Below are 25,896 nucleotides of genomic sequence, written 5' to 3'. Positions count from 1 at the left end.
TAAGCTCCTTTCTGGGAGATACTGATGACCTAAAGTGAGGCAGAGGGAGAACACAGAGATGCTGTCCACCAGCATTCATCCCAAGAGAGCACCTCATAGTCTCCTAGATGCGTGCCAAACCAGAAGCCTGCCCCTCAGACCAAAGCTCCAGGAGAAGCAGATAGGCCTCTTTCACAGAAAAACTGGACCTCTGTCTCAGTCTGTTGTCCGCACTGTACGCTGGCAGTGGTAGCTGCTCAACAGCTATCTCTGATTGTTATAGCCCCATGGGACCCAGAAACACAAGCGCCACTCCACTGGCCTTGACAGCCAGGTGATCACAGGCCATACCCTGGGCAGCAGCCACAAACACGGGGCACCCAATTTGAAGTCTGGGATACCAGATGCATGTACAAGCTCCCCTCTGGGGAATACTGGCCCTCTGGAGCATGGTAGAGGGAGAGAAGGAAGATATACCCACCCTCCAAGGTCTCTGAAGAAAATTACAGCCAGCCCTTAGATGTGTGTTTAGTAAGAAGCCTGTCCTTCAGGCTACAGCTATGAAGATAAACTAATAGACCTATTTCACAGAAAGACTAGGTGCCTCAGTCTGTTGCCTCTCTGCTGTGCCCTGGGGTATAGCTGGTTAAGAAGTCTTTAGTTGTTGTTACAGTCCTGTGGGACCCATGAGCATAAATCCCCCTGGCCACCAGAGCCAGGCAACCTAGAGGTGTCCCCAGGGCAGCAGCAGCAAAACTCATGGTGCCCAATGAGGGTGTAAGCTTCTTTCTGGGAGTCATAGGCAAGCTGGCACAGGGCAGAGGGAGGGTGCAGAGATGGTAACCACCAGCCTCTATCTTTGGAAAATAAGCAAATAAGCCTCTTTCACAGAAAGTCTGTGTGCTTTTCAATCAGCTGCCTCGGTGCTGGGCCCTGGGGGTGGGTGAGTCTGCCAGTGTGAATCCTTCAAGAATGATTTCTCAGTGTGCTGAAGACTTGTGGGTCTCATGAAGGCAAGCCCTGTTGGCTTTCAAAGCCAGATTATTGAAGGGCTCGTCTCTCAGGTGCAGGTCTTAAATACTGGGGTGCCAGATGTGGGGTTCAAAGCCTTTGGTCCTCAGGGGGAAGCTTGGGGTTTTGAGATACCTCCTAATTGTGGATTTGTAAGCCAAGGGTGGGGTTTATGGCAAAATCATGTCTCAGCCTCTCCTACCTGCTTTGATGTGGGTTTTTTCTTGTTCACCTAATGTGTAGCCATCGCTCAGCTAGTATTGGTCTCTTACAGAGGAAATTTTTCCATGTGTAGCTGTAGAATTGGTGTCTGTGGAAAGAGGTGAGTACAGGATCCTCCTACATTGCTGTCTTGACCAAATCCCAGACAAATCTTTTTGGGGACCACACTTCAACCCACTCCATTTGTCTTCTGGCCTGCATCTTTTCTGATGAGAAGTCAGTACTCATTCAGGTTGTTGTTCTCTTGTATGTAATTTGTCACATTTTTCTCTGGCTGTTTTCAAGACTTTTTTTGAACCTTCGGTTTCAGCAATTTGACTATGATGTGCCTGGGCATGGTTTTCTTCATACTTATTCTGCTTAAGATTTGCTGACCTTGAATCTTTAAATTTATATCGTTCGCCGGACTTGGGGCAATATCAATCATTTCTGCAAATATTTTTCTGCCCTTTCTCTGTCTCCTCTTTCTGGAGATTGTCCTACAGGTCCCTGAGTCTCTGTTCACTTTTTCCCTCATCTTTCTTCTCTCTCTCTCCTGATTGGGTAATTTCTTTTACTCTTTCCTCTGTCACCTCCATTGTGCTGTTAACTCCATCCAGTGAATTTTTTACTTCAGATATTGTGTTTTTTTCAATTCTAGAATTTATTTTTTTTTAAATACGCGTTCTCCTAACTTACATCCGTTGCAAATCTGTTTCCCTTCATGCCATCGAGTATTGTTATACTAAACACTTTAAGATCTTTGTCTGCAAATTTCAACATCTGGTCATCTTAAAATTGGTCTCTATGGACTGTCTTTTCTCCACAGCGTGGGTCACATTTCCCTGTTTGTACGTTAAGTAATTTGGGGCAGTACCCTGGATGTTCTGAAAGTCATATTGTGGAGACTGGATTCTGTTATATTCTTCTGAAGGGTGGTGGTGATGGTGGTTGTGATTTTAAGCAGGCAGTTAGTTTGGTTGAATTCAGACTGTAAACTCTGTCTCCTGGACATCAGCTCACATCTCAGCTCAGTTCTTTTATTCTTGGCTGGGCTGCTTGCAGTCAGCCCTGTGCATGCATAGTTTAGGGGTCAACTAGAGTTTGGACAAAGCTTATGCACACAATCTGGGGCTTCTCTCTCACCCTCTCCTTTCTGGGATATCCCTCCTCACTTTGCAGCCACATAATTGTCCTGAAGTTTGTTCTCTGGTTTTTAAGGCCCAAAAGACTGAGAATTTTCTTTCAGGGTTTGAGCCGCCTCGCATAACACCAACTGCACCCTACCCTCAGGCTAAAAGCCACAAAAATTGGAAACTCATCTCATACTATTCTCTTCTTTCAAGTTCTAACTCCCCTCCAATATACACCTGCTTTTATTTACTCTCGTGTCTTTAGGTCATTTGTTGTTGTGGTTTTGTTTTTATTTTCCATTTTGGTCCAGCGTTTGTAGTTGTTATCTGTGGGAAGGTCAGATTTACTCATCACTCAGAGTATACCTAGGTTTGTTCCTTCTCCATCAGCTGGTGGAGAGAACCTTCCTCTCCCAGTGAAGCCATAGGTATCAGCTGAAGGAGAGGCATTAATGGTGTTCAAAACTGGTAACCTATTAAGCAACTCCATCAATGGGTTGGAGCAATATTCTCAAGGGCAGAATGTGCCATCTCTGAAACTGGAAGAGGCCTGGCAAGCATGGTGTTTCTTTCTTAGCATTAGGAGTTGCAAGGTGCAATAATAATTCCTGTACTCTAAAGGGGAGGTCCTGGCATAACACACCCTGGACCATTGAGCACTTCAAAACTACACTTGCATAGTAAGATTTTTATCTCCCAATCTCTTGGAGCGCGTGGTCTTACTGAGACATATAGAGTAATGGCCACTTCTTGCTCATCAGGTACAATTAATATTATGGATCCATATAATGGACCGCTGTGACGATACATGGAAGGTCCAGAAAATCAAGGTCCATTTGGACTGTGTTTTGACAGAGTACAGGAGAGTTCACAGGAGAGCCCTGAGGTAAGATTGTCAATATAGACTGTTGTCCATCTGTAAATGCAAATTGTTTCTGATCTTCCTTTCTGATCAATATTGGAATATTAGGTCAATAGCCACATACTATGTAAGAGAGGCTATGTTGCTTCCTTCCAGTATAGATACCAATCCAGCATAGCAGTTGCCGTGTGGCTGCCCCTTAGCTAAGTTTGCAGTAGACCACTGTCATCTGCCATATCTATCTGGTTTTTACAGGGACCAGACTGGTAAATTAAAATAAGATATAATGGGGACTACCATCCTTGCATCCTTTAAGTTTTTTAGGTTAGCACAGCATTTGACCCAAGAGGCAGTATTGTTAGTGATCTACTATCTTAGCCAGACTCGGAGTGATGGGGAGGAAGATAGCAGTTCAGGGGCTTTCATTTGGCCTTTTCTACTGTAATAGTCCTTATTACATAGGTCAAGGAGCTAATGTGAGGGTTCTTCCAGATGCTAAGTATATACAACCTGATTATACATTTAGGTACCAAGGAAGTGATTACCAGATATATCTGTGAAGACTTCGGACCCACTGTAACAAAGTCCAGAGCCAGGACTTACATATATTACCTAACCTCCAGAATCCCTGCTTTAATGCTGAGTCTTTGATGTGCTTTAGTTTTGGAACTTTTACTCCCCTTCTCAGCACTGTCACGGTAGTTCCATAATAGTACCTCACTTAACATGGGCATCAGCTTTCCAAGTATCTAAACACTATCTTACTATTAGGATCAGTTCCAAGGCCTCTTGTCAGCATATTAAATATTGAGTCCTGGAAAAGTATCTCCATGTCAACAAACACTCCTTTAATCAGACTAATAGTCCACCACCCCTGACCCTGGTTCAGCATCCTCGGTACATTTGCAGGCAAGCACTCCCGGCTTTTGCTGCTACATATCAGCCTGGTCCTGTAGCTCCTTTGGTGAATAATTCTTTTCCACCCTTAACAGGCCAGCACTTCCCCAGGTGGGTCGTGCTGAGACTTAACCCTAGTTATTGGCCTAGGGTCCAGAAGGGGATGTGGAGGAAGATCTTGAGGAAGGCCGATACTGTTTTGCAGGACATCTGCCTCAGGTAAGACCTCTGCATAGTTTCTGCAAGGAGGCGTGCTGCTGTTGTCTTCTAGCGAGGGGAAGTAATTCACTTTTGCATGCCCAGAATGTTCAAATGGACCTCAGGTTCAATATTCTCAAGTGCATCTTTCTGGATATCCCTATCCCAAGTCTCAGCATCCCACTTCATCCCTATCAGGGGTCTAACTTTGGTGTAGGAGACTTATTGAGGCTGTAAAGTTAGCCACTGCTGAAATTCTACTATTCTTACAGTATAGTCTTGTGCCTGGTCTTTAGCACAATTTACCTTCCAGCTACATACAGTAGATGACAGTCTTTTTTGAAAGCTGCTAGTGAGACCTTCTGATTTTCACATCTTGCCTTAAATTGGTAATTGTCTGCCCTGAGCTTGTCGTTTTCTCTCTTCCATGCATCAGTAGCATCCAGCAATAATGAACTAATTCCATAGTCCTTTAAGTTATTGTTTCCTCTGTATTGCACAAGCCCATACAACTCTTTTCAGTTGTATCTGGTTCCAGTTTACCACAGGTACATATTTTAGTAATGTCAGTGTTATGGCATATCAGGTGATAATAACACTGCACTTACCATCAGTGATGGCATCTTTATTGCCATCTGACCAGCAAGTGATCAGATTCCAAAATCTCGTCCTTAGAGTCTGTTTCCTGTGACCACTATGAATTCCAAATGTCTTAGGTAGCGTTCTTCAGAAGCAGACTATGAAATGGGACTTCATGTGCAAGTAATCTATTTAGGAAATACTCCCAGGAAAAACTGGAAAATGAATAGGAGAAGCAGGATACAGGAGGGGAAAAGCAAAGCAAAGCAAGTGTGTGATCTCAAACAAAGTCCCATGGAGGGTAGCTTCAGCTTGATGCCACAGGGGAACTTTGGAATATAAATTGGGCCTCAGTTTTTGTCCTGACTTGTTGCCAGGAAGCTGGGCTTTCACACTCCCACACCAGTCAGTCAGTGGCTAAGGCCCATCTCAGGGTGGGTGGACGTAAATTCCCCGAGCACTTCTGACTCTGCCTGTGGGCACAGTGGCTCCAGTAGCCCTTGAGTAGGCCTTTGAAGAGTCTCAGGTGTGGACTGTTAGAAGCAAAAGACACAAGCTGCGGAAGGGGCAAAGGGAAACCTTTGAGGGGGATCCGGGTGGAGCACCAGGAGTATCCACTATAAGTGCTTACCTTTCCTTCCCTCCGTAACTCCTCTTTTACTCCTCCAGTCCTGGAGGAGCCAGACACAACAGAGTGAGTGGGGAAGAAGAGAAGAGCGAAGAGGCAGATTAATTGAGATAGGCTAGGTTATACTGTACTAACACACAACCCTAAAATCTCAGCAGCTTATCACAGTAAAGTTTATGCTTTCTTATGCCTCATGTCCTGTGTGGATTGACACCGGGCTGTGCTCCACATGGTCACTGGGGGCTAAAGTTGTTAGAGGATCCACCGTCTTGTTCTGCAATATCTTGAACACACAGCTTCCTGGGTGGTTTTTTTTTTCTTTTAATTGAAGTATAGTTGATGTATAATATTATATGTTACAGGTATATAATACAGTGGTTCACAATTTTTAAAAGTTATACTCCACTTATAGTTATTATAAAATACTTGCTATATTCCCCATGTTGTACAGTATATCCTTGTGGTTTATTTTATACCTAATAGCTTGTACCTCTTAATCCCCTAATCCTGTATTGCCTCTCCCTCCTTCCCTCTCCCCATTGGTAACTACTAGTTTGTTCTCTATGTCTGTGAGTCTGCTTCTTTTTTGTTATATTCACTAGTTTGTTGTATTTTTTAGATTCCATATATGTGATATCATACAGTATTTGTATTTCTCTGACTTCTTTCACTTAGCATAAAGCCCTCCAAGTCCTTCCATGTTGCTGCAAATGGCAGAATTTAATTCTTTTCCATGTGTGTGTGTGTGTATGTATGTATATGTGTGTGTGTATATACATATATACACACACACACATATATATACACACCATATCTTCTTTATCCATTCATCTGTTGACGGACACTTAGATTGCTTCCGTATCTTGGCTGTTGTACATAATGCTGCTATGAAAATTGGGGTATATGTATCTTTGCAAATTAGTGTTTTTGTATTTTCTGGATATGTACCCAAGGAGTAGAATTGCTGGGTCGTATGGTAGTTCTATTTTTAGTTTTTTGAGAAACTTCCATACTGTTTTCCACAGTGGCTGCACCAATTTCCATTCCCCCCAGCAGTGTACAAGGGTTCTCTTTCTCCACATCCTCACCAACGTTTGTTATTTGTGTTCTTTAGCCATTCTGACAGGTGTGAGGTGATATCTCATTGTGCTTTTGATGTGCATTTCCCTGATGATTAGTGATGTTGAGCATCTTTTCATGTGCCTGTTGGCCACCTGCATTTCCTCTTTGGAAAAATGTCTGTTCAGTTCTTCTGCCCATTTTTTAATCAGGTTGTTTGTTTTTTTGATGTTGTATTAGCTGTTTATATATGTTGAATAGTAACCCCTGATTGGTCATATCACTTGAAAATATTTGAAATGTAGGGAATCAAATGGTGCAGTTGGTGAGTATCATCCCTACCATTCCTGTCTTTTTCACTGCAAGCTTCTAAGTCTAGTTTAAGCTTGAGCTGGATGAGAAAAAGTTTAAATCAAATGTGAAAGTAAAACTTGGTAACTAGATTTGCCAAAATAATTTTAGAAAAACAATGGTATTTGCCAGAGATTTTGTCACCAAGGCAGGGGGAAATGGTTTTACCTAGCACAGAGGCTGTGAAAGAATTAAGGTTCCTAACAAAAAACTGAAAATAGCCAAAATGCCTAACTATATAATAGTGGTTAGGTAGATTATGTACATTGACAGGTGGGTAGGTTACTTAGCCATTTCAAACTGTGTGTTTCCCGAGAACTTTTAGTGGTGTTGTTAAAATGCTTATGATATAAGGGGAAAAAGTTAGGATATAAAACTGCATATGAGAATTCCCATCTCTTACCTGGATTACTGTAAAGGCCCTACTTACCACCCTTCTGCTGCTCCAGTATGTTCTTTATGTTGCAGCAGTCACCTGTCTCCAACATAAAGCCAATGTCACACATGACCTTCAGGATAAAATCTCTGTTTCTTTTCATAGTTTATATATATATATATATCTCTGGTCTGTCTCTCCTACTTCATTTTTCTCAACTACCCACTTCGTACCCTATTCTCAAATTTATATCCCCAGCCCAGACATTTCCTCCGAGCCCCAGATGTATGTAGACAAGCAACATCCCTCTTTGGCTGTGTCATAGGCATCTCAAATTTAACATGTGCAAAATTAAACTTGGTTTTTTTGGAGGTCTCACTTTAAAATTGAACTTCTGATTCCCTCTCTTCAGTACACCAGTATCCTGTGCCCGTCTTTTCTAACTCTGTAAATGCTACCTCTATCGACCCGGTCACCAAAGCCAGAAATTCAGGAATCACCCTTGAGTTTCAGCTCCTTTCTAACTTCAGCTTGCACTTGGACCCTCATGGTCTCTCTGATCCCTCACTATGTCATGGTATTTCAGCCTCTCAACTTCCATTTCTAACTGGTTGTTCTCTGAGTATACCCCAGTTCAAATCACTAAGAGAGAGATTCCAGTTGATTCAGCTTTGTCCCTACTAGTTTTTTGATGTCCTGAAGGAAGAGTCAATCAATTTTTTAGCATGTTTCCTCTCTCTTGGAATTGGTAAGAAAAAGGTTTTGCAAATTTTTTCAAAGTCTCATCCAAAGTAAGAAGACATGGACAAGTAGAGGTAGGAAGGATAGAGCTCCAAACTAATTTAATGATTGTTGGAGGCTTATGACAACATCTGCTATTGTGCCTATAAGTGTATAGGCATATTTCATTATAGGCATATATAGAATATTTCATTTCAGTTATTCTTGTTTCATGTCTAGACTTTTTACTTGTTTTTTTTCTTAATAAAACTTTTCTTGAGATATAATTCACATACCATAAAATTCACCCTTTAAAATTATACAGGCAAATCTCAGAGATATTGTGGGTTCACTTCCAGACTGCAATAAAGTAAATATCACAGTAAAGTGAGTCACATGAATTTTGTGGCTTCCCAGTGCATATAAAAGTTATGTTTACACTATACTGTCATCTGTTAAATGTGCAGCAGCATTATGTCTAAAAATGCTTAATTAAACCTTAATTAAGGGGCTTCCCTGGTGGCGCAGTGGTTGAGAGTCCGCCTGCCAATGCAGGGGACACGGGTTCGTGCTCCGGTCCGGGAAGATCCCACATGCCACGGAGCGGCTGGGCCCGTGAGCCATGGCCGCTGAGCCTGCGCGTCCGGAGCCTCTGCTCTGCAACGGGAGAGGCCACAACAGTGAGAGGCCCGCGTACCGGAAAAAAAAAAAGAAAAAACTTTCTTGCTGAAAATGAAAAAACAATTACAGTAGTAACATCCGAGATCACTTACCACACATCACCGTAACAAATACAATAATAATGAAAAAATTTGAAGTAGTGTGAGAATGACCCAAATATGAAGCAGAGACATGAAGTGAGCAAATGCTCTTGGAAAAGTGGTGCCTCTAGACTTGCTCAATCCAGGGTTGCCACAAACCTTCAAGTTGTAAAAAACACGGTATCTGCAAAGTGCAATAAAGCGAAGCACAATGAAATAAGGTATGCCTGTACAACCAGTGGATTTGTTTTTTTGTTTGTTTTTTAGTATATTCAGAGTTACACAACCATTGCCGCTACCTGATTTTAGAACACTTGGTTCCTTTTTAAACTTTTGTTTTTAGCTCTCTGCTGAAAATTTCGAATCACATCCTCTGTCTCCTCAAAGATAGTAAGCACAGTGATTTTATACTCAGATTACTCCAGTATCTGGCACCCCTGTTGGTCAACTTCTACTGTTTTTTCTGCCAGCTTTAGCTTTAATATTTTCCTATGTGCCTAGTTGTTTTTTTTTTGTTGTTTGGTTGGTTGGTTTTTTGGCTGTGTTGGGTCTTCATTTCTGTGCGAGGGCTTTCTCAAGGTGCGGCAAGCAGGGGCCACTCTTCATCGCGGTGCGCGGGCCTCTCACCGTCGCAGCCTCTCTTGTTGCGGAGCACAGGCTCCAGACGCGCAGGCTCAGTAGTTGTGGCTCACGGGCCTAGTTGCTCCGTGGCATGTGGGATCTTCCCAGACCAGGGCTCGAACCCATGTCCCCTGCATCGGCAGGCAGATTCTCAACCACTGCACCACCAGGGAAGCCCCCCCTAGTTATTTTTTAATTGTGTGCTAGACATTTTACTTGTAAAATGGTTTGCAGAAATCGTTGAAACCTAAGATGTTGTTCCCCTTCAGAGAGCATTCGCCTTTGCTTCTGCCTGGAGCTTGTGAGCACTAGCAATACTGCATCACCCGAGGCCAGTTTTAGGGGTTTTGATTATTTGAAGGAGAACTACAGTACCTATGAGGCCTCGTAACATCAGGTTTACTGTTATTCATGGGTGTAGCCTTTGAGGGCCCTAGAGAGGCAATGGTTTCACTTGGGTCCCCTCTGTCCTGCCCTTATCAGGCTTCTAATCCTTGTGCTCTTGGCCCTGGGAGGTTGTCAAAAGCTCACCTCCACATTTCTGTTATCCACTCTGGGATCAGCAAATGCTCCCAGGGTAAAATACCAGCATCGTCCCTCTGGCTCTCCATCCTTGCTTGAATCCTAGCCTGGTAATTCTTCACTATCTTGTAGTTCTCATATGCCTTCAAGTAGATGTGTTTGTTACCGACCAGGGTCCTTGGCCTTCTGTAATCAATAGAAATTGATAAGAGGCCAGACAAGGAATTTAGGCCAGGCTTTATTGGGGCCCCTGCTACAGCAGGGGGAGAGCGAAAACAAGCAACAGGTTCCCTTGTTCTCTCGCTCGCTTGCTGAGCGGGGGCTGAGCTGGTTCCTTACATGGGGTGAGGGTAGGGGTGTGTCCAAGGGTCAGGCCCAAACTGTGGTTTGCCCACGCCTTAGGTGGTGTTGTGTGGAGGGGGTGTGCACAGTACCCTTCTTTTGCTCCTGTCTCCCTGCTTTTGCTCCCGGCTCTTCAGAAGTGGCAGTTGGGTTTTTTTGGTCTCTTTGTATCTTGTTGTCCATAAATTGCCCCAGCTGCGTGGGCATGCATGCAGTTATTTTTAGTTCCTTATAGTTTCTTTGTATTTTGTTGCTTGAGGAGACACTTGTCCAGGTGCAAGCATTGCAGCACTGTAGCAAAGGGTTCCAGGTCCCTTGTCTCATCCCCTGTCTCTTCCCTGCTAAGGGATTCTACACCCCTTATTCTTAAGGGGTAAGGGGCCAAAGGTCTGTCCTTCTGAAACAACTTCTTGCTGGACAGGGGCTGTAGGCCCTAGCCTACCCTAGAGGTACAGTTGCTGCCTGTTCCAAGGACCTGTAGAGACCTGGGCCATCCTCCGCTGGAATGGGCTGAATTCCTTGAGCCATTAGGAGTCTCACTTGAAACTGTTGGAGCCTAGAAGACACAAACTTAACCAAAAAGTTAAATAAACAAGGGCCAAAAAGGGGAAGGATAACAATAGCCATTAAAGGGCCTAGAAAGGGAAGGAACCAGCTTAACTTCCGGAGGACTTCTTTAACTGCTGACCAGACAGTGGAGGAGATACCAACCCTACCAAAATTATGAAGCCACTCTGCCTGGGCGTGTATTTCCAGGTGTGGTAGGAAGTATTAGTTATCACACAAAGTATCTGTCGATGGTGCCTGTCTTTTGAATGGGTATCTCAGATTTTCCACTGGTTCACAGGTGTATTGTTCTTTTGTGACCTGCGGGCTTTCTGGATGTAAAAGCTTTGGTCTGGCAAATGTACCCAACTAGCTGTCCCTTGCAGGTTGACAGCAGTGGCGGTGGTTAAAGTTACTTTATAGGGGCCCTTCCATTTTGGCAATAGTTGGCCTTTGGGGGACCCCTCTTTCCAGGCTTTAAGAAGAACTTGGTCCCCGGGGTTTATTTGTGAAGGAATTGCTCCTTCCTCTATGTTTTTAGTGGGAGCTGGCAGTGCCCTGTGGGCATAGTCCTGGATTGCCTTCTGAACTTGTCCTAGATTAATAATGTATCTCAGGGCTTCCCTGGTGGTGCAGTGGTTGAGAGTCCTCCTGCCGATGCAGGGGACACGGGTTCGTGCCCCGGTCCAGGAAGATCCCACATTCCGCGGATCCTGCGCGTCCGGAGCCTGTGCTCCGCAGCGGGAGAGGCCACAACAGTGAGAGGCCCGCGTACTGCAAAAAAAAAAAAAAATTAATAATAATAATGTATCTCAGGGCCTCGTTCACTTCCTCATCCAGTAGAATGTCAGTAGTTAGAAAAGGCCTCCCATAGGTCATTTCAAATGGGCTAAGACTCAGACCACTCCTGGGGGTTACACGGACCCCAAGGAGTGCAATAGGAAGAAGTTGGTCCAGGGTTCATGAGTTTCTTGGTAGAGCTTTGCTAAGGTTTTCTTTAAAGGATGGTTCATTTTCTCTACCTTCCCTGAAGACTGTGGGTGCTAAGAGATGTGTAGCTTATAGTCTATCCCTAGGGTGGTTGTGAGCCCCTGTGTGATTTTGGCTATAAAAGAGGACCCATTTTCGCTTTAGAGGGACTTTGGAAGTCCAAACCAAGGAATTATTCCCTTTAATTGGGACTTATAGACTTCCATAGCCTTTTCAGATTGCGTGGGGAAGGCTTCAGCCCATCCTGTGAAAGTATCAACAAACAGCAAAAGATATTTATATCCTGATCGCCGGGGCATTTGGGTGAAATCTAACTGCCAGTCTTCCCCCGGATATGTCCCTCCGTGTTGAATTGGCCTGAGTAATGAAGGGGGGATTGGATGGGCCTGTGGGCTATTCCGGGCACATAAACCACAGGCAAGCGTTACTTGTTTTACTGTTCTTTTAAGCCCCGTCCCTGAAAAAGTCTTTTGCATCAAGTTCCACAGTGCATCCCTCCCATAGTAGGTGGCATCATGTAAGCTCTTAGTGAGTTTCCATGGTTGGGCCGCAAGGATTAGAACCTTATCCTCCTTTTTATACCAGCCTGTGCTTCCCTTCTCAGAGCCCCATTTCTCAGCATTTTCTTGTTCCTATGGGGAATACTGGGGGAGGCTAGGGAGTTCACGGGGGCTAATCACTAGGGCCATGACTTGTTCAGGTTCCTACAGTCGAGCTGCCTGTTTTGCAGTTTGATCAGCTTTGCTGTTCCCTTGGCTCACAAAGGATCCATCCCTCTGATGGCCCCTACAGTGGATTACTGCTACCTGGGTCGGGAGCTGCACTGCTTCTAAAAGATCCAAGATCAAATCTTTATGTTTTAAGGGGGAATTTCTAGCGATTAACATTCCTCTTTCTTTCCAAATGGCAGCATGAGCATGTAGCATGTGGAACCCATATTTAGAGTCAGTAAAAATATTTAATTTCTTATCCTTCCCTAATTGCAAAGCTCTCGTTAATGCAGTTAGTTCAGCCTTCTGGGCTGATGTCTGGGGTGGCAGAGCCTTGGCTTCTATGACTTCATCTAGACTCGCTATGGCATACCCCACCTTCCAGGTTCCCATTTCTAGAAAACTGCTCCTATCAGTAAACCGTTCGACCTCAGAGCTGTCAGGAGGTTCATCTAGAAGATCAGGCCTGCTGGAGTAAGTTTGTTCTCTGGTCTCTATACACGGATGCAGTAAGTCTCCACTCTCGACCTCTGAACGTGCACAGTTGCTGGGTTCAGGGTTTGGCACACCTTTAAGGCAATGTCTGGGGTGTCGGTTAGGAGGGCCTGACATCTTGTTAACCTTCCTCCAGTCAGCCAATGATGTCCTTTGACTTCCAGCACAGATTGTACCTGATGAGTGGTTAATACATCTAAGTGTTGTCCCAGGGTAAGCTTGGAAGCCTCATTAACCAACAGGGTTGTGGCTGCTACTGCCCGCAGGCAGCTTGGCCATCCCAGGGCCACTGAGTCCAGTTGTTCTGAAAAGTAAACCACTGGTCTCTCTCTGATCTGGTCCCAGCTTTTGGGTCACGAGTCCTAGTGCTATCCCTGACCTCTTGTGAATGTATAGGGTAAAGGGCTTGTCCAAATTTGGAAGTCCCAGTACTGGCGCTCTGCTCAACTCAGTCTTTTTTTTTAAATTTTGGCTGCACCAGCTCTTTGTTGCAGTATGTGGGATCTAGTTCGCCGACCAGGGCTCGAACCCGGGCCTCCTGCATTGGGAGAGCAGAGTCTTACCCACTGGACCACCAGGGAAGTCCCTCAACTCAGTCTTTAGAGTCTCAAAGCCCCACTGGTGGTCCCTATTTCATTGAAGGTTTTCCCTTTCTTCTCCCGTTAGAACCTCATATAGGGGTTTTGCTGTAAGGCCATAATTTGGAATCCAGATACCATAGAACCCAGCCATCCCGAGAAAGCCTCGGAGTTGCCTCTTTGTGGTTGGGGATGGTTATACACTAATTGCTGTTTTTCGATCTATGGCCAGGGGTCGTGCCCCTGGGGTCAAAACAAATCCTAAATATTGAACCCTTGTTGTGAGATCTGAGCCTTGGTTGGAGAGACTTTATATCCCCTTTTTGCCAGAAAATTTAGGACCCTAACAGTATTTTGATCTGAATCTTATTTGGTCTCACTATTTATCAATAGATCATCAACATATTGTAGCAGAGTTCCCTTCTCAAGGCTCAGTTCCCTCAGTTCCGTAGCTAACACATTTCCAAAAAGATGGGGCTGTCCCGAAAACCCCGCGGAAGCACTTTCCGGGTGTATTGGGTAGCCTCCAGGGAGTCAGGGTCCCTCCATTCAAAGGCAAAAAGGCATTGAGTTTGGATGTAGGGGAATACAGAAAAATGCATTTTTGAGGCCCGAAACAGAGAAGTACTGAGTGCTCCCTGGCACTTGGGTGAGGAGGGTGTCGGGGTTTGTTTGGCACCAGTGGGTGAATAGGGCTGACTGCCTCATTCACTGCTCGTTAAATCTTACACAAACCGATACTCCCCGTTAGGCTTCTGAATGGGGAGGACCGGGGGTATTGCGAGGGGATTGGCAGGACCTAATGGGTCCGTGTTTTAGGAATTTGGTGAGCAGTGGTTGGATTCCCCTCAGGGCCTCAGGCTTTAAAGGATATTGTCTTTTCCAGGGGTATTTTTCCCCAGGCCTTAACCTTATTTTTTATTGGGGGAACACATTTTGCCCTTCCTGGCACCGAGGTATCCCAAACTGCAGGATCTCCTTGTTCTCTGATTTCTTGGGGGATGTCTTGGGGGGATATTTTGATGACCAGCAGGTGGGTCATCTGGGGCTCCTAATAGATGCATTCTCTGTTTGAATTCTCTACCTCCTTGGACTTCACCCTCTCCTAAGCTGTCCTATTAGCTCCTAACTTATTTAGCACATCTCTACTGAGGAGGGGGACAGGGCATTCTGGTATATACAGAAAGGAGTGAGTAATAATAATGGACCCGGCTCTGCAGGCAAGGGGAGACATAAATCGCCTTACCTTTGGCTGTCCATCATCTCCCGTCACAGTACAGTCATGGTTGGAGAGGAGAGCCGGCCAAGTCAGAAAAGAGCAGGCTGCTCCAGTGTCTACAAGAAATTCAGTTCTCCTACCTGCCACATCGAGGGTGACCCAAGGCTTCAGTGGAGTGATGAGGAAGGACTGAGTGGGATCTGGAGCCGGGCAGGTGCTTGGGCCCCATCAGTCCATGTGTGGGTATCTCTCATCCGAGACATTCCTGGGGAACTGGGGCTGGTCGGGGTTGCCCCTCCAGCATCCCACAGGAGGGCGCTCAGGACATTCCCCCTTCCAGTGCCCCTCCTTCCAACAAAAGGCACACTGGTTTGGGCTTCTTGGCGGTCTGTCTAGCCTTCTCGGCCCTCCAGGATCCCCTGGAGGTGGTGGGTGAATCAGAGCAGCCAAAAGCTGCGTTTTCTTTATTAGCCTCTTATCCTTCTTGGCTTCCTCTTGGCTTAAGTCTCAGTTATTTTAGACCTTGAAGGCCTCCTCTACCAAGGTTGACAACGGGGTTTGGGGCCCAGCCTCAAGCTTTTGTAATTTTCTCCTGATATCAAGAGTAGCCTGGGTGATAAAATGCGTGGCCAACAGTGTCCTTCCTTTTGTGGGCTCAGGGTCTGTATCAGTGTGTGCGTCATGTTCTGGGACTGCATCCCTACCCACCTGATAAATTTGGTGGGGTAGATTGGTGGCCAGCAGGCCATCTGCGTGTTCCCTGGCCTTTTTTTAGTATACCCTTCTTTTTATCCAGGGTGCAACAGTGGGCCAGAATAACCATGATGTGCTGACAAGTAAGAGAGAATGTTCCTATAAGTTCCTATAAGACCCTCAGGTCCTGACCCCTGTGGCATTTTCCATTGTGCCCAACTCCTATTCCTCCAGGAGTTCCTTTTTGCACCTCTAGGACCCCCATCACTCCAGGCCTTGGCATCCCAGACACTGTTACAGATTACATACTGGGCTGGCCACTTCCAAGTAGCCGCATCGTAGGCTTTACAGATGCTCAATCTCAAGGAATACATCCCAGCATAGGAAAACTTATAGGAACATTCTCTCTTACTTGTCAGCACATCATGGTTATTCTGGTCCACTGTTGCACCCTGGATGAAAAGAAGGGTATACTAAAAAAGGCCAGGGAACACGCAGATGGCCTGCTGGCCACCAGTCTACCCCACCAAATTTATCAGGTGGGTGGGGATGCAGTCCCAGAACATGACCCACACTATGAAGATCGTGTAGGCCAGGCTAGGATGAGACATCATATTACTTGTGTATTAGAAGGAATGCAAAAGTGCATGGTGAAGCCTGTAAATTTTGTTAAGGTCTGAGAGGTTACACAAGAAAAAGATGAAAACCCGGCAGTCTTCCTGAGCCGGGTGACAGAGGCATTCAGGAAGTACACTGATACAGACCCTGAGCCCACAAAAGGAAGGACACTGTTGGCCATGCATTTTATCACCCAGGCTACTCCTAGAGGTGGGAGTATTCCCCCAGGGGACTTTTTTTCCTTTTTTTTTTGGGGGGGGGGGACATAGAGTAAGGTGAGAGTCTAGGCAGCAGAAGAACCCAAAACCCTTTCCTCTATCTGTTTCGTGGCTACAGTAAAATTGGGGAGAGCCTGATGATTCCATCTGACACAGGCAACAGTGAGTTTGGACAGTGTTTCCCATGTAATTTAACATATCAAATGAACCCAATTAGTTTAGGATTTCTCTTTGGGATGCTCCAGGGGTCCCTTGAAGCACCCCAAAGTTAGCTGGAGGTCAAAACAATTTCAGTTAGAATTTGATATTTGGGAAGCCTGTCAAAAATTTCAAAAAGTTTTAAAACACCTGGTCAGACAGGATCATAGGTTGCTGTGAAACAGTACTTATTTCTTGAGCTAAGGTGGAAAAAAGCTTTCAAAGATAAATACAGATCACTTAAAGGCACAGAAACTCACACAATCTGTTATCAAAAGCAGCATTCCAGGAAAACTTTGTTCTCTTATGAGAGAGAGAAACCAAATCCAGACTTGCATCAGCCTACTCTTAATAAAATCCATTTACCTAATTAAATTTAATCCAACCTTAGAAAGTCCTGACCACATACAAAATTCTTTTTCAATTGTTCCTTTTCCACAAACCTACTGCAAATTTCTGTAGCCATATTTTGTCCCTTATTCTTTTCCCATTCAGAAATAACCAGATCTAGGACAAAAATCACCTTTTTCCTTTTAACAAAATACATTTTCGTTCCTCATACCTTCTTTTCTGAAAACACACATCCTACTTTCCTTAAGCAACCATGAACTGTCTTTTACAGTAGCATTCCTTGATTGGAGTATCCCATAACCTCTAGAAGCTTGTGTCTTCCCAAAGCACAGTTTCTTTCCTTAATGTGGTGCCAGACATGTGTCTAATAAACCCAAACATTTTTAGTTTCCCTCTCGCAAGAAGACAGTAGTAGGTAAATTTAGACCTATTTAGCAATTAATGTTCCAATATTTCATCTTATTTGAAATGGCCTGGATACTCATTGGATTCCTATCATTCAACTTAGTTTAGTTTCAAGTTACCAAAATTTGGAGGGACTATTTAGATGGACATTTCCAAAACATAATTATTCCTATAGAGTTTACCAAAAAGCTCTTATCCCAGTTATATTTACTTAAAAGTTTAACTATATCAGGTTATTCTACTTGTTGACAGATTTTATAACAGAAACAATATGCACTTATTGACTTCCAGTAAACTTAGGTACAATATAAGTATTGATATTACACTTAATGACTCTAAAGACAGGTCTGTATTAATTAAACCCACAGATTTAAGCTAGACAAGTTAATTTTTACATAAAGACAGAACCAGAGATCTCATAGTTTTCCCACTTGAATGTATTTTTTTAATTTTTTTAAAATTTGTATTGGAGTATAGTTGATTCACAATGCTGTGTTAGTTTCAGGTGTACAACAAAGTGAATCAGCTATACATATATTGGGAAAAGTATACATATATTACGGAAAAACCCAACATTTTGGCCAACCCAATATATATATCCATTCTTTTTCAGATTCTTTTCCCATATAGGTTATTACAGAATATTGAGTAGAGTTCCCTGTGCTATACAGTAGATCCTGTTGTTTATCTATTTTATATATAGTAGTGTGTATATGTTAATCCCAATCTCCTAATTTATCACTTCCCTCCACGTTTCCCCTTTGGTAACCATAAATTTGATTTCTAGATCTGTGAGTCTGTTTCTGTTTTGTAAGTAAGTTCATTTGTATCATTTTTTTTGTGGATTCCACATATAAGTGGTATCGTGTGATATTTATCTTTCTCTGACTGACTTCACTCAGTATGATAATCTCTAGGTCCATCCATGTTGCTGCAAATGGCATTATTTTGTTCTTTTTTATGGCTGAGTAATATTCCATCGTGTATATATGTACCACATCTTCTTCATCCATTCCTCTGTCGATGGACGTTTAGGTTGCTTCCATGTCTTGGCTATTGTAATTAGTGGTGCATTGGGGTGCATGTATCTTTTTGAATTATGGTTTTCTCCAGATATATGCCCAGGAGTGGGCTTGCTGGATCATATGGTAGTTCTATATTTAGTTTTTTAAGGAACCTCCATACTGTTCTCCATAATGGTTGTACCAATTTACATTCCCACCCCACTTGAATTTAAAAGACCTCTTTTTTTTTCTCTTCTCAATTTGTGGGGCTACAGATAGATCAGGTAGTTCCTGAGAGCCCAGGCAGAATAGTTACATTGCAGAAGCAGAGGAGAGAAATGCAAACTCCTTGAGCTCAGATAGAATAGTTACGTTGCAAAGGCAGGGGAGAAAGATGCAAGCTCCTCTCCCCGCCCACCCCCCTCACTGCCTTTTTTTCTTTAAAATCCCAGTCAGTAGCCCAAGGCTGGAGTCTCAGGCGATGTGGGCCGTGTTTGTACTTCAAGGCTTAAGTGTTCCACTGTGCCCACAATGTCGGCGGAGACTTGCAGGAGCCATTGGCCAGACAAAACTACATAAAACAAAGATACCAATGACAAAAACGTAAAGACACGAACAAGAAGTTTTCAGGATAAAGGGGACCGGAGTGCAGGTATAAGGATCAAGGGAGAGATAAAGGGAGGAGGGACAGAAAAGACTGAAAAAGAGAAAGAGACGGCAGGAAAATAAAGGTGAGAATACCAGGACAATAGGACTTCCAGCCGCTACACAGTACGAGGCTTGAGCCTCTATCACTCTCACAAATCTCCCTTCAGAGAGAGCCCACTGGACCAGGATCTGCACGGTGTGAGGCGAGCCTCTCCCACCTCTGCTTGTCACCTGTCACGGTGAGCCATTGCCAGCCAGAGGGAGCATGGTCTCCTAAGCTGAGAGGTGTGATGCTGTAGCTGCCTGACGTCCACTCGGAAGGACAGGCCAGAAGTAGGAGAGGCAAGAGAGAGGAGAGGTGGGGAGCTATCAGGAGAGGGAAAGGGACAAGGGAGAGGGGGAAAGCGTTGCCTGAATGAGGGTACTGAGGCCCCCGGGGGCCAGGTAGGCAGACTTACCAAACGCGGTGATGCTGAAACAAGACGTTCAGGTGGCCACTTGTCACCCATGGGGAAGCTGCATTCAGTGGTCCCAGAGGTGCCCAGATCCCCTCCCGGGAAGGGGACAACTGCCCCACATTGGGTGCCATAAATCTGTTACCAACCAGGGTTCTTGGCCTCCTTAATCAATAGATATTGATAAGAAGCTAGACAAGAAATTCAGGCAAGGCTTTCCCTTGCTTGCTCCCAGGGAAGGGGGTGTGGGCATGAGCTGGTTCCTTATATGGGGTGAGAGTAGGGGTGTGTCCAAGGACCAGCCTGGAGGGGTGGCTTAGGTAGTGTGCCCAGCCCTTTGGTGGTGCTGTGTGGAGGGGGCATGCATAGTACCCTGCTTTTGCTCCTGACACCCTGCTTTTGCTCTTCAGAAATGAGAGTTGGGTTCTTTTGGCCTCTTTGTATCCCGTTGCGCATAACTTGCCCCATCTGCGCATGCACGCAGTTGTTTTTAGTCCCTTGTAGTTTCTTTGTGTTCTGTTGCTCGAAGAGACATTTGCCCAGGTGCAAGCACTGCAGCAAAGGGTCCCGGGTCCCAGCCTGTCTCATGTTAAGTATTTTTGTCCAGATTTTCTAATCGTCCTCAGTGTCAGGACTGATCAGGATGACGTAGCCTGCCATCCCTGGAATTGAAAGTTCTCTGTTTCATTTTTAACTAAAGACATACTTGTTAATCAGACCTGGTGAACACGCATGGTAGCACAGTGAGTTAATATACATCCAATCTACAGCCCCCAGATCCCTACTGCTCCCTACATGGCATGAGAAGCCCAGACGGCGTATCTTGGTGTTGCAGCGTGCTGGATTCTGGGTGTTCAGGGGTCAGCTAAGGTCTTACTCCCTGCCCTCATGAAGTCTGCAGTCTGCCCTTTCCTTCCTAAAGTCTCCAACCTTTGTGAGCCAATATTCCCATTTGATGTTGTCTCTGTTCTTCTCGGCCCATCTCTTGGATTGCTACACTCATGATTTCAGCTGTCCTTCCTCTGAGTAAACCCTTTCCCAGCCTTCGCACTGCTCTCGGGGCAGTAAAGGTCAGCCTGAGCCTGGCGTCCTTTGCTCAGCGTCATGGCCCATAAACCATTCACTCTCAATTATAGCCCAGTCTCTGAATGCGTGCGTTTCGGCACATACAAGGTTGTCCTCCTAGGCTTGGCATCACCTCCACTGGGAAGCCTTCCCTGATTCTCCCAGGCTACATCAGCCTGAACTAACACTCTGCTTCACCAGGTCTGTTTCCCCAGGAGGACAAGCATTTTGAAGCCAGTGTCAATGTCTTATTCATTTCAGCGTCTCTAACACTTGGCGTTTAAGAGGTGTCAATTAATGTGGAAGGATCTCATGGGAAATCTCATGGGAACTTGGGGAAAGTGCCACGCATCCCCTAATGCATTGTCTTTTCCACCAGTCAAATGAACCTTTTTCCCTGGGAACCTCAGTCAATTTCTACTCCTTAATGGGCGGCATGCCAGCTGCTTATCCGCCTGCATCCCCCCAGACACATCGAGTTCACAGACCTTTGGGACACTGTGACAGTGGACTGCCACCTGCTGGTGAGAAGGTTTCTTGGACAGTGACAGGAAAGTTTCTAGGCCAGTGACAACTCAGGGCTACAGACAGAGGAGGGGTTCTTAAGGCATTCCACAAACAATATAAGCCCCTTCTCAGAATAGTATTTTCAAATGCTCAGTATAAAGCACATAGATTACAAGTGAAACCAGTCATAATGAAATAGAGGTGTCAAAATATTAGAAAATATATATACTATGTGTGATATGTTATATGTATTATATATTTGTATCTCATTAAATAACAAGATCTAGTAATAGGTCCAATAACTGCTATAATTTCAAAATGATGAACGAAAATGATAACTGAAGATGTCTGCAACAGCTGTAATGTGAGATGCAGTCTCTGTGATTTCTACTGCTGACACAGTCACAAGTACTGCTAATAATATTAGAGTTTGTTGCCTATACCCATAAGGAAAGGAAATGCTGAATTTCAGTTAGAGGTTAGTGAAACTAAAGACCAAATATTTCCCATCCAGGTACAAAGATACCCTGAATTCTACCCATGGATCCCTTGTGTGTGTTTGAGGGGGGTCCATGGACTCCAGGTTAAGAACCCCTGAATGAGGTTTTAGAGGCATGGCTGACACTTTTTTGGGGGGCTGCATTGGGTCTTTGTTGCTGTGCACGGGCTTTCTCCAGTTGCGGTGAGCAGGGGCTACTCTTCGTTGCGGTGCGCGGGATTCTCATTGCGGTGGCTTCTCTTGTTGCGGAGCACAGGCCCTAGGTATGCGGGCTTCAGTCGTTGTGGCACGTGGGCTTAGCAGTTGTGGCTTGCGGGCTCTAGAGCACATGCTCAGTAGTTGTGGCTCGTGGGCTCTAGAGCACAGGCTCAGAAGTTGTGGCGCACATGGGCTTAGTTGCTCCGTGGCATGTGGGATCTTCCCGGACCAGGGCTCGAACCCGTGTCCCCTGCACTGGCAGATGGATTCTTAACCACTGCGCCACCAAGGAAGCCCATGGCTGACACTTTTGAACATGGCAGAGATGCTGGTGGTTAAGTGTGTGTGACTTGCTGAATGTAATGGGTGCAGTTGGCAGGAGAGGAGCTGTAGAGGAGACAGTGAAGTTCAAACTTTGAAGCCATAGACACTTTATCAGCACTTACCAGTGCTCTGAGCTTTCGCCTGACTCTCCCCCTTACCCAGCATGTTTCCTCGTCTATAAAACGAGAATGACAATGTCTTCCTCGTGGGTTGTTGAAAGGATTCAATAAGTTAACATGTAAAAACTCCTGGGGTCAAATGTTCACTGTTAAATGAGAATGATATAAATGTCTGTAGAGAAAACACACATGCAGCCAAGCGTCACTTCTTTCAGAACAGAAACCCCAACGTCTGACCTGCTGTACAACCTGGGGGGGCACCAGTGTACTCAGAAGATAGGAAACCCTTTCTTGTTTAAGGCAACACCCGACTCCAACAGAACAAACCCAAATGCAGAGAGTTTCTCACCTTGTTATTTTATTAGAAGCATATTTACATTCTCGCAGTTAACTTTGCAGAGCACATTTTACAAACTTTTTTATATAAAGTTTGGAAACTACATAAAAATAACTTCTATTCTTCATAAAGAGGAAAATATAAGTTAATTCTATTTACTCTGCTAAAAATTGACTGTAAATGAGAAACAGTTCCGTCTGTCCGTTCCAGAGAAAACATTAGCACAGAACACAAAGAATACTGCATGGGCCTTCTCAATGTTGGGCATTGCACTCTGGCTCAATTGTGAGACTGGGAGACCCAACCAGACCCCATCCAGAAAGGACAGGGGAGGTGTTAAGGCTAGGGCAGCACTGAGCAGGAAGCAGCAGCTCCTTGAATGAGATTCCAATGTGAACGACAAACCAAAGAAGGAAATGATCAAAGACTTTCACCTACACCATGAAACTGGCACTTCCCCTAATACTCATTCTCACACCCCAGGCTACAAAAGGCAGTATGGTAAATAAAGCACAAGTCAGCCCTGCACTGGCCATCACCTGACCATTCGCCAATGCTGGCCTCGCCTGGTGGAACTGGGTCTGTGTTCTGTAGTTACACTGTTCGTTCACGTTTTCCCCGCACCTGTGCACCAAAGAGACTCAAAGGGGATAATTGTTTCACTTGTCTCATTTGTGTGAGACCTGAAAATTGTCCCTTCTGGGTCAAATACTGAAGCAGGCAAGCTGAGTGCTCACTAACCAAAGAGGACCAGTGCCTTCCCATGGCTCCCAGTGCATCTTTACTGCATATGTAAGTCTTTGGAACCCCAAGTCCCTTTTCCTATTGAATGGTTACCCTACTTTCCCAAGATCCATTTACAACCAGTGCCCAGAAAACTCCAGGGAATTGCTTTAGAAAGACAAAGCACTGAACCCTTACCTATAGGGGTGAAGAAAGAGGAAGTGCTCCCAGGGTGTGTCAACCACCCCATCACCACCAAAATAGTACCCAGACTCAGTACACCCATTTGATTCCTCAAAATCACCTTCAGTTTTCTGCTTTGTTTTTTTAAAGCAGGTATTTTCCTAAGGAAGCCATCTATTTATATTTTTTTCAAGTTAGACATAAAGGTGAAAAAAAGTTTTCTTTGTAAATAAACCGAACGCTGAGTTGAGCATTTGCTTTTATTGGGTTATCTATGCTCTGCAGCCTGTGGGGATCAGAATCTGTGGGAGGCCAGCTGAGTCATCCAAAGGCCCAGCATTCCATCTGAGATACAGAAGCTTTGCTTTTGCCAGGTTCCTGGGGGCAGGAAGCACTGCATTTCTCCCTGATGCTTTTTCTCCCTGAACAGAAGTTCCAGTGACTGCCAGCCTCTGCCTGAGGCGTAAGGCCGGACTCTGAACTGGGAGGGACACAGAGCAGAGGGCAGCAGCCTTCCCGTATCACCTGCAGACAGGATGGGCAAGTACGAGACAGAATGACTGGGGTGGGAAAGGCTTGTGGGGCGAGGGATTTATCCCTGAACACGGGATCCCGCGCAGGCCCAAAAGGAATCGCAGGCTGGCGGTTCAGCCTGTGCCTCTGGTGCCAACCCCCAGCACGCCCATACCAACGGCTCCCCTCACGTGTTCAGTGGCACAGGCCCAGGCAGCGAATGTGTTCCAATCCACCTGGCACAAGAGGCCAAGGGGTGTGTGTGTGTGTAGGCGTGTGTGTGCAGGAAGGGGGCGTACAAGATGGCACGGAGCACTTGAGGTCAGGGTGAAGCGTTCAGCCTCTCCCCATCCCACCACTGTAGATGCTGTCTCAAGAAGAAAGCAGATTGGGGGGAACTGGAGGAAGGAGGGCACCCCCTGAGCAGCTGGCTGCAGACTAGGCTCCACTGGGGACCAAAATGGCTGTTAGAAGCCGTGGTTCTTGGTCCGACACTGCAGGGAATGGCTGAAAAGCCACCGACAGTTACAATAGGACACGCCCACGGTGACTTCAGCAGTAGCACTTTGTGCCCACTGACAGCAAAGCTGGTGTTTTGGCAAACAGGAGGGGCCTCGAGGCCACAGAACACCTATTCCTCCTGGTCCCTGGCCCCTCAACAGCCCAAGTCGCTGACAGCTCAAAGGAACCTGGGGCTCAAATGGAATGCACGTTAGGATCAGGCAGCGCGTCATAAAACCTCGCCCTCCACGACGAGCGAGAAGTCAGAAACGCCGGGTGGGTCTGTCAGGCACAGCTAGTGTGGCACAAGGCAAGGGGCTGCTGGATTCGAGCCGGCATGGAAGCAAGAGGGAAGGGGCTCCTGAGTTACTTGTTCACAGAGAATGGGAGGGCCCCGAGGCCCACCGGCCTGCCAGCCACAGCCCCGGGCGGCTGTTACGAAGCATCCGCAGAGCTGTAGGGGAAGAACCTGGCGGCCTTGTTGGGGGTGGTGGGGCTCAGGCACTCTGCCTCCTCGTTCATTTTGAAGAACATCTCCTGCTCTCGCTTCTTCTGGTTCAGCTCTTCTTCCAGAGCCTAGGACAGAGGGCAGACGGAGCTCGTTTGGAACCCTAGGACACAAGTCTTCCCCAACCACAGGACCCCCACCAAAGTGGCCTTCTCTGGAAATTCCCCTCCCAGGCCTCAGTGCTCGGGTAACTTGGTCTTCCCTCACTCCTGTCCCAGCGCCCATCACCCAGAAGGTAGGTACCACCTCCTCCTTCCTCGTGCCACAGCCACGCAGGAGTTTCCTATGGACCAAGGGCTCTGCTTTGGGGAAATGCAGATGCAAATCAGCTGGCAGGGAAACAACCAAAAGAATGGAGAAAGGGCTTCCCTGGTGGCACAGTGGTTGAGAGTCCGCCTGCCGATGCAGGGGACACGGGTTCGTGCCCCGGTCCGGGAAGATCCCACATGCCGCGGAGCGGCTGGGCCCGTGAGCCATGGCTGCTGAGCCTGCGCGTCCGGAGCCTGTGCTCCGCAACGGGAGAGGCCACAACAGCGAGAGGCCCGCGTACCGAAAAAAAAAAAAAAAAAAGAATGGAGAAAAACCTGAGGTAGAAAATGAAGCAAGAGTTTTAACAGCAGTGGAAACAGAGATGTCCGAGTTACATGGTGTTCCTAACCAGGGCACCGTCCTGCAAAATCAGGGGACTTCTTTTCAAAATATACCTGCAGTCATGCCACCCCCCTGAGATTCTAATTCTGAACGTCTGTGGTAGGACAGGGGTTCTCTATGTTGTAAAAGCACATCAGATAACTGCAGGGGGAGCATCTAGACGACAAGCACCGCAGGAGCTTCCCTTGGGCACACGCAAGTTTATCTAGCTAAATTGTGTCCTACCAGAAAAATTTCTTGAGGGTTCTCCAAAAATAAATAATTATTCAATTAAGAAAGGAAGCAGAGTGCAGAGGAAAGAGCAGGGGCTTTACAGTCAAATAGGATTCAGCTCCATTACCAGCTGGGTGGGCCTCTGCATGCTACCTTTCCTCTCCAAGCCTGTTTCCTCTCGCGTAAA

General features: G+C 45.8%; 1 protein-coding gene and 1 long non-coding RNA gene across 2 annotated transcripts in view; one reads left to right on the top strand and one right to left on the bottom strand.

Annotated features, from left to right (window-relative positions):
- The window catches only part of LOC308615763, a 48,049-nt gene extending 24,220 nt beyond the window's left edge, over window positions 1-23,829 (top strand). The window contains exons 2-4 of the long non-coding RNA XR_014015631.1: window positions 3,086-3,210; window positions 4,179-4,302; window positions 23,754-23,829. This is a non-coding gene — a long non-coding RNA (uncharacterized lncRNA). The remainder of the gene's footprint in view (window positions 1-3,085; window positions 3,211-4,178; window positions 4,303-23,753) is intronic.
- STK10 (serine/threonine kinase 10) overlaps window positions 22,422-25,896 on the bottom strand; it is a 125,756-nt gene continuing 122,281 nt past the window's right edge. The window contains exon 19 of the mRNA XM_081231499.1: window positions 22,422-24,913. Coding sequence (XP_081087625.1) covers window positions 24,773-24,913 — 141 coding nt within the window. The 3' untranslated portion in view covers window positions 22,422-24,772. The remainder of the gene's footprint in view (window positions 24,914-25,896) is intronic.

Source organism: Mesoplodon bidens, assembly GCF_964165515.1.
Source record: "Mesoplodon bidens genome assembly, chromosome: 4".
Lineage (NCBI taxonomy): Eukaryota > Metazoa > Chordata > Mammalia > Artiodactyla > Ziphiidae > Mesoplodon > Mesoplodon bidens.
Note: the sequence above shows the minus strand (reverse complement) of the source record. Positions and strands in the feature narration are given on the sequence as shown.